The 9,316-nt window shown below is 43.6% G+C and overlaps 1 protein-coding gene across 1 annotated transcript; it reads right to left on the bottom strand.

Annotated features, from left to right (window-relative positions):
- Nucleotides 1-4,518: 4,518 nt before the first annotated feature.
- LOC127292104 (heat shock cognate 70 kDa protein 2) lies at nucleotides 4,519-9,087 on the bottom strand. Its single transcript, XM_051321461.2, has 2 exons — nucleotides 8,767-9,087; nucleotides 4,519-6,451 (listed from the first exon to the last, which is right to left on the bottom strand). Exons 1-2 carry the CDS (start codon nucleotides 8,981-8,983, stop codon nucleotides 4,728-4,730), a joined length of 1,941 nt encoding a protein of 646 aa, XP_051177421.1. The 5' UTR covers nucleotides 8,984-9,087; the 3' UTR covers nucleotides 4,519-4,727.
- Between the last annotated feature and the right edge of the window lie 229 nt (nucleotides 9,088-9,316).

Raw genomic sequence — 9,316 nt, forward strand, 5'->3', positions numbered from 1 at the left:
GATTTTTTTCGAATTTTGAAAAGAAAAAAACAAATAAAATGAATAAAGTTTCAAAAGGCATTTTTTCGCATTGAGTCCTTTTCTGTGGAGTAGTTGCCAGAAAAAAAAAGATAAACTTGATTTTACGACAACTTAAAAAATACCTTCCCAAAATGACATGTCGTATATGGACATTCATGGCTTTGGGGGCAAATGACCAAAGTCATTGCCATGTACATGTCATAGCTCATTATAATGTGCCCATATTTGACATATAAGTGCGTCTTGCCATGCAAATTAATAGTGCCAAAGAGTTTACAACTTTAATAAAATCCATTTGATAAATAACATAAATTGGTATTTTACTAAGGAAGTACAAAAAATATAGTTCAAAATGACACCTCTTCAATTTTCACTTCCTCTAGTTCATATTTTCCTCATCAAGTTCATCAAAAATGGATCTTCTATAAAATATTTCTCGCATTGTTAGTGTTGGAGGTTTAGCAGGTTCTCCAATTTTAGAGAGATACAATATTTGTGGTTGTATCCTTGGTATTTCGTGTTTCTATGCATGAAAGGCTAGAGATTTTTGTTAGCTTCAAAACAAGCTTGAGCTCATCGATATTGGACTCTGGATGCAAAAATGATATATTATTTTGTTTTTGTTTGGAGGCTCGGTTTCCGGTCTGGGTTTCTGGGATTTATACCTAAGCCCATTCTAGATTCTACTTCGGTTTAATTTCTTGGCGGATTTCAGCAATCCAACAGCTCTTTTTTTTTGGTTTGGTTTCCACACTGTAATTTCTTGGTTTGGTACCGGGCGTTGCAAAAAAACTGTATAGCGCGAAGATTTCTTTTGCTTCATAAAAAAAAATTTCAAAATGGGGGAAAATATCGCCTCAGCTCCTTCTGCATCCAAAGGATGCACACAGTTTTTTTATTAGATTATTCATGAAACCTTACAAGAACAATACAAAAGATCAACCTCGAAGCCACCTCACTAAACCTACAGTGGGATGAAGGGGTGACAATACACCAACTCACATCATCCAAAAACCAAATGCCTTCCCAAACCGTCCAATAGCAGGTGAGAAGCACATCCAGTCAAGCAGACTCTCCGCGCACGGCAACGCACACGCCACAGAAGTTGCTACCGCCGTCTTCCTCGACTCCATCTTCAAGAGAGACCATCGCATTAACCTTGCAAGACCTGTCGTCGATGTCACCATGACGCCAGACGGCTCCACCATCCTGCACGCATACATCATCCCGCATCCGTCGTCGATGCCCTGCAACACCATGCCACCGAGACTCAACACCAACAATGGGGTAGATGAATACCACTCCACCAACATCCGCCAACATCCAGCAGCTGCTCCAAAAACGATGCCCCAAGAGGTAGAACGACGCAGAGCGCGCCGCCATCGTCCGATCCGGGAGACCCAGACCTAGGGTTTCCCCCGGAGCAGCACGAGTGAGAGACCGCAGACTGGGACGACGATGCTTTCAAGAAGGTAGCGGCGCGACACGTCATCATCGTCCGCCAACCGAGGTCGGAGCACGGTTTCCCTGTGGCTTTCGGGGTTTCTTGAGAATGAATTTGGTTAGCAATGTTGACCTACCAAATCTTGAGTTCTCTCCATTCCTTCAATGGTTCTTGCATCTGTTTATATATGGGTTAAGAACTTAAGATATAAAATCTGGATTTGCATTCTCCACCTACAGTTTCTCCTTTAGTGAGGGGAATCCATTGGATCAAGATTTTGAAGTTATTGGTTGACTTTCTCTCTTCCACTTTCTCTCTATTTTATTCCTAGCATTTGTTGTTTTGAAGAGATTTTGAGAGAGGAAATTTTGGGTTTTCTTGGTGTTGTTGTTTTACATTCATTGTATAGTGTTGAACTCTCTATTATAATTGGTTCGAGCGAGAGACCGTAAGATTATTACTCATGGAGGGTAACCTCCTAGTTTGCTTGGCAGTTGGTGCCACGGTGCCCTCTTCGTGGAAGATATGCTGCGGTTTTGATTAATACACAACTGGTGTTCCTTGTTTCGCCGTAGTCTTTTGACCACAGCAAATGTGCCCTCATTAGCAGCAGATCGTTGCTGCTAGATATGCAGAGCCACTGCTGCTACATATGGCCTATGATATCTCCGTGCGATCCGGTTCGCATAGTTTACTGTGTCTTCGAATTTTGTAGGCTCACAAGCTCAGCTGGCCGCTAGCTAATACATGACTACTCGAGTTATGTATGAAATTTCATGATTCCGCTTTATGGTGCGTAGCATTAGCAGTTCAGATTCTGCTCGGCTTTTGTTCCCTGAAGAGCTGCCTGATCTCATATCTTCTCATATTCGTGAAAGAAAATTCCAGTTGCATGAATCGGCGAACTGTGATCCTAAGTTATAATACTAATGTAGTCTATGATCTTGCATTTTCAGTGACAGGTACCTGAATTAGCACGCCTGCAAGACTAGGCTTACGTTAGTCAAACAAGTTGTGTATTGACTAATTTATGTAAGATTCAGTTTGAAGTTTGAGGTTGGTAATTAACTGCAAGCGTAGTATATTATACTACCTCTGTTCCGAAATATAACAAATGTGTGAAATAGAGAAAAGAAGATCAGAAGAACAAGACTATCACAATCCACCGCAATACCAAATTGAGCATAAGCACGGGAGATGGAGCTGGTTAACGGCAAGCTAGTCGATTAATTAGCAAAGAACTTGTGTTTGTCTAGTGTACATACCCAGGACCCGCTGGTCCATGTTTGCTAAGTTTACATATTTTCTATGAACGCATGGGCCACCGGAATAATAGGAACAGAAAGAAAGCTTGTCCATGGCCGGTGTGCCATCATGTAAAAGCCCACAACACACACACACACATTGGTTATTTAGCTAGCACCGGAACACTATCAGCAGCCCTCAGAACCGGCTGTGCAGCTGCCGGTGAAAATCCCAGCTTGGAGACGAGGCAATTAAAGTGGTAACCAGTCCTCGCTTTGCACGCTACTGACACTGGCGCTGCTTTCTTCAACTAGTTACTTCAGGGAAATTCAGCCAGGCTTGGCTGCACAGTGGAAGTGGACACTGGGCCTATGCAGGTTTCAGCGAGCTTCGTCCAAAAGCTACCTCGTATCGATCCATTTTGATTTGATGCCATTTCGATCATACTCCCTCAGTCCCAAGATATCTGAAGTTTGCCAATTTAGATGTATCTAGGCACTAAATGGTGTCTAGATGTGTCCGAATTTAAAAAAAAACTTTCGACATGTTTTATAGGAAGGAGGGAGTAGTTCAGAAGCAATATTTAGAATCGATCTGCTCATGCCAGTGATGGACGACACTAGGCTTAGCTAGTAGTACGGCAGATTCAAAGGGATCATATACCAGCACTAATGATGATCATTAGGGGAGTTCTTTAGGTGTGTGTAGGTACGTAGGGCCAGGTGGGATGGATGCCGCCGCTTTGGCCCTGCAGAATTATTGCTTATGACGATCGATCATCCCTGATTAAAGCGAAAGAGAGAACGCGGCAGATTTAAAAGGGATGGGCCGACCTGTCCGGTCACCGAAGGAGCCCGGAGGGAGATGGGATTACGGGACACTCTTCGCTTTTGTATCAAACCGACACCGCAGGATGTGAGCGAGATTCCCGGCTGGTGCGTCGTCTCTTCGTGGCCAGATTTGCATTCACAGACGCCGAACACAATCTCATTTCAAATCCAACACTCCTTTGCGGAGAAATAACTGCTAACTCTGAATTCACATTAAGTAGAGGATTACCAAAGAGCGCCAGGCTTTGCTGCAAGTTAAGTCAAGGCAACACAGCTTTCGGCTAACCATAAAACAGAGATGCTCTTTATCGAAAAAAAAAAACATCGATGCTGCAATTTACAGAATTTTGACTCTCAAGACTCACAGACGCAAATCACAACTAGTTCAAACTCAAAAGCATTCAGCTGGAATCAACACTAAGGCGTACATCATTTCATTGTTCCTGACGGAGATTAACCAAATGTGTACAACTAAACAGGTGAAGTGATTGCCACCTAGTACTAAAACAAAAGGGTAGTCAGAGAGCCAATCAAATTTTGGCCAAGAATGGCCTTGCTGCAAGTTAATGATGAATTTTCTTTGCAACGCAAGTTCTGGCCAATTAAATGATACAACAGTGAAGCTGCAATTAATATATTGTGCAAATCACAGGCTGTGACAGCTCAAAAGCATCAACATTGTTCCTCAAACGGTTATTACCCAAATCCAAATGTACAACCAAACCTGGGGCTAAAACAAAAGGTTGCTGCCTCCAACTGCAGTACCATATCGCACTGCAAAATTAAGCCCCAAAACAGGACACAGATGCTGTATGATTGTTGATACAGTATCGACATAAACGAAAGTGTTACGTCAAAAGAAAATACAAAGAAAGTGAATATGCTTTTCACCGCGGAATGGCAGCAATCAAAAGGGAACAAACATCGGATAAAGACTGAAAGGAAGCTCAAGACAACCATTGAAGAAGGCACAGGACGAAGTGCAAACTCAGAAGCATTAAGCTGAATCAACAATGAGCCAAAACATGCATCATTGCATTGTACGCGACAGATATAAGTCTGACATTAACCGACAGTACAACAAAACTTCCAGCCCAGGTGATATGATTGGCACCTGGGACTGAAACAAATGACGTATAGTGTATTTCTCACTACATAAAATTCATGAAAGTCGCTACTGGTATAACTTAGTCGACCTCCTCGATCTTGGGGCCAGCACCGCCGCTGGAAGCTGGGGCATCATCATCTCCAGCCATGTCAGCACCAGCACCCTGGTACATCTTGGCGATGATGGGGTTGCAGAGGCCCTCGAGCTCCTTCATCTTGTCCTCAAACTCATCAACCTCAGCGAGCTGGTTGTTGTCCAGCCATGTGATGGCCTGGTCAACAGCCTCCTCAATCTTCTTCTTATCGTCTGCTGGCAGCTTGGAAGCAATCTTCTCATCCTGGATGGTGTTCCTCATGTTGTAAGCATAGTTCTCCAGGGAGTTCTTGGCATCAACCTTCTTCTTGTGCTCCTCATCCTCAGACTTGTACTTCTCGGCATCCTGGACCATCTTCTCAATGTCGTCCTTGCTCAGCCTTCCCTTGTCATTGGTGATGGTGATCTTGTTCTTCTGGCCAGTGGTCTTGTCCTCAGCAGAGACATTCAGGATACCATTGGCATCAATGTCAAAGCAGACAGTGATCTGAGGAACACCCCTGGGTGCAGGTGGAATACCAGAGAGCTCAAACTTGCCAAGGAGGTTGTTATCCCTGGTCCTTGTCCTCTCACCCTCAAACACCTGGATAAGCACACCAGGCTGGTTGTCAGAGTAGGTGGAGAAGACCTGCTCCTTCTTGGTAGGGATGGTGGTGTTCCTGGTGATGAGCACAGTCATGACTCCACCAGCAGTCTCGAGACCAAGTGACAGTGGTGTCACGTCAAGGAGGAGAAGGTCCTGCACCTTCTCGTTACCCTCACCACTGAGGATAGCAGCCTGGACAGCAGCACCATAGGCAACAGCTTCATCCGGGTTAATGCTCTTGCAGAGCTCCTTGCCATTGAAGAAGTCCTGCAGCAGCTGCTGGACTCTGGGAATTCTGGTGGAACCACCGACAAGGACAACATCATGGATGGTGCTCTTGTCCATCTTTGCATCCCTCAGGCACTTCTCCACTGGCTCCATGCACTTCCTGAAGAGGTCCATGTTAAGCTCCTCAAACCTGGCCCTGGTGATGGTGGAGTAGAAATCAACTCCCTCAAAGAGTGAGTCGATCTCAATGGTAGTTTGGGCAGTGGAAGAAAGGGTCCTCTTCGCCCTCTCACATGAAGTCCTAAGCCTCCTCAAAGACCTCGGGTTTCCACTGATATCCTTCTTGTGCTTCCTCTTGAACTCCTGGACAAAGTGGTTCACCATACGGTTGTCAAAGTCCTCACCACCAAGATGAGTGTCACCAGCTGTGGCCTTCACCTCAAAAATACCCTCCTCAATAGTAAGGAGAGAGACATCAAAAGTGCCACCACCAAGGTCAAAAATAAGCACATTCTTCTCACCAACACTGGTAGCCTTCTTGTCAAGACCATAGGCAATAGCAGCTGCTGTTGGCTCGTTGATGATACGCATAACATTAAGACCAGCAATAACACCAGCATCCTTGGTTGCCTGCCTCTGGGAGTCATTGAAGTAAGCAGGTACTGTGACAACAGCGTTCTTAATAGTTACTCCTAGGTAAGCTTCCGCGATCTCACGCATCTTGATGAGAACCATGGAAGAAATTTCTTCAGCTGAGAACTGCTTGTCCTCACCCTTGTACTGCACTACGATCATGGGCTTGTCTGCTGGGCCAGGGATAACCTTGTACGGCCACATCTTAATGTCACTCTGGACAGGGGCATCAGCAAACCTTCTGCCAATAAGACGCTTTGCATCTGCACAGTTTTATAAACATACACATGGTCAGAAGAATTATTTGGAAGTTACAACAGTAATACAGATATGCATTAATCAAGAATTTGCATGTATTTATCAAAACTGGTTCAACTAAAGTAACTGTTAACAAGTGAACTAATGTAATGGTTCCTAGAGGATATTCTCGCAGTGTGTATTTTATAAAGTTCTTGTGAACCTAGATGAAAATTGTGGTTAACTTCAAAAACTTTAAAACGTATATTAACAATGTTGTTGCCACTGTGCTTTTGGCTTATGAACCTTGATGAAAAATGCGGTCAACTTCAAAAACCCTTTAATTGTATTAGCATGCAATTTTCAGAAGGAAGAATGATTCATTTCAATGACATTAAGCAACTTGTGCTAACAGTTTAGAGATGTTTGGTTGGGCTTATTTTGGAGTTTGGCTTATAAGCCACAAAAGCACCTGTTTAGGCTTTGGCTTTTTGCATTGACTAGGACATATAGTCAAAAGCAAAAGGCCACAAAGACTAAGTAAACACCCCCAAGAGGTTACGAGGACATCAATCTTTCTATTCCTACATGGACCTTTATTCTAGCTCAAACAAGTCATAAAACTATTGCACATGTAAATGAAAGCGCGCCCAAGGTTCATATACACTTAAGTAAACACATGAACCTGGGACATACTTTCATCCAATGTGCATATATACACAAGAGTATATTTCAAAGTTCTAGTAAACAGATCTAGATAACCACTTGAACATTGGTGAAAAATCCGCATAACCTCATAAACTTCAAACCATATATACTCCAACCAATAATGCTATGAAGCAATTTTGGTGCAGAAAATGTGATTCTCAATTTAATGGTGCTATGCGGCTTTTCATCAAGATTCAAGAAGCTACGTAGACCTCTCTGAACTTTCTATTCATATACAGTTCTCCTAGTAAATGGAAGCATGTACATTGTTTATTTGCAATCCAGTGATTACATATAACCAGCACTCACTTCCATCTGTTCATATTATGAAAAATCCACGTGTCAAGATAAACAGATATGGATAATAAGGTGCTAGGTGCTACTCCCTCCGGTCATCTTTAATCGACGCAAGATTAGTCCTAGACATGTACGTAGACAGCGTAGTTGCCGCGTCGATTAAATCAGGTCAGAGGTAGTAGTTGTGTGAATATTCCATGTACAAAACATATAATCTAGCACTGATGTTGCTTAGAGGGGACAAGTTGCAGCTAGATTTGTGATTTGCAGGATGCAGAACCTTTAAGTCAACCAACTAGTATATGTGTTGTAGTAGGGATCCAAAAGAGCTGGCTATGCTAGACATATTTACACATGGCAGTGTTACAGCTAATAAAACTTGGCAACATTAACCTGTCAAAGGACACTTCCTTAAGACTAGCACACATTTAGATAATACAAAATAAAATTTCTCACGAATACAATAACAATGAATGAAAAAAAAAATCCAGAACCAGAAACGATGACAGTCAAGTACACAACATTGTACCAAAAAGTTGTTGCACTTTTAATTGATGAGGCATATAGCCGACCAAATGAACTGCTCATGTAACCGGAATATGCTATCTGAATTCTTAATGGCTTAGCAAATATGCAAATAGTAAACGACACAACTTTAAAATGTTAACAAACAATACGGTCTGAGAACCTAGCACAATTTGGCAAGAAATTGGATGCCAAACACCATGCTCATTTAGCTTATAATGACACTTGGAATGACATGTTAACTTGCACTGATGTTAGAACTGTTCAAATTCAGTTTCATAAAAAAATCTTAAATGACTTGGTAAAAGATATTTTGCACACTTGCAAGTTCTAACGAATAAGAGAAAAGGTACAGACATGACCAATTTGTCCAGAAACATGTTAAGTTTAGTCCAGGAAGGAAACAACTCATGCAAGACCGACAATATGAAGTGGCAACCAGAAAAAAAAAATCCTCCAGCTGTATAGATCTCAGATGGGCCACGGCCGAGGACCATTAAACAAACGCAATAAAAGGAAACAACTAGATATAGAAGCTCTAAAAAGTAGTAGATCCAAGAAGGTATACTCACACAACCACATCAGATCACAGATCTAATCAGCCACCTATAGCAGCTAAAAGACATGAACTCTGTACACGCCAACCAAGATTCGCGTCAAACTTGTACAGCTAGTGAAAACATATACTAGGCCGGATCTACAGAACATATAAGCCGGATCTACCGAACAAAAAAACCTTGCACGGACCACAGGTCAACGGATCTAACAGTAGGCAGATCTCGTCAAGAGAAAACAGAGAGCAGGCGCTCACCGAATACGGTGTTGATGGGGTTCATGGCGACCTGGTTCTTGGCGGCATCTCCGATGAGGCGCTCGGTGTCGGTGAATCCGACGTACGAGGGCGTGGTGCGGTTGCCCTGGTCGTTGGCGATGATCTCGACGCGGTCGTGCTGCCACACGCCGACGCACGAGTAGGTGGTGCCGAGGTCGATGCCGATGGCCGGCCCCTCTCCCTTGGTAGGCGCCATGGGACTAGACTAGATCGAGGCGGCGGCTAGGGTTAGGGTTTTTTCGAGTCTGGAGCAGCGGCTGGCGGCTGCTGCGGACTCGGGAGAGGAGGAAGCAGGGAGGAGCGGGGTCGATATTTATACTGGAACGGCCAGCTTGCTCGGTCTACGCTCCCTGTCTGAACCGGCGGAGGCGCGCGTGGCCCATGGAGAGCCCAGCTCGAGCACGGTGGGACCCGGTGGCAGAGTTCACTACTACCATAAATATGGAATCGAAGAACCTTTTCCCAAGTGAAATCCAAAACCATTTTTCACGGTATCTTTACCTACTAATAAAGGAAGTAAGATTTCTCC

The sequence above is a fragment of the Lolium perenne genome, chromosome 4 (assembly GCF_019359855.2).
Source record: "Lolium perenne isolate Kyuss_39 chromosome 4, Kyuss_2.0, whole genome shotgun sequence".
Taxonomy (NCBI): Eukaryota; Viridiplantae; Streptophyta; class Magnoliopsida; order Poales; family Poaceae; genus Lolium; species Lolium perenne.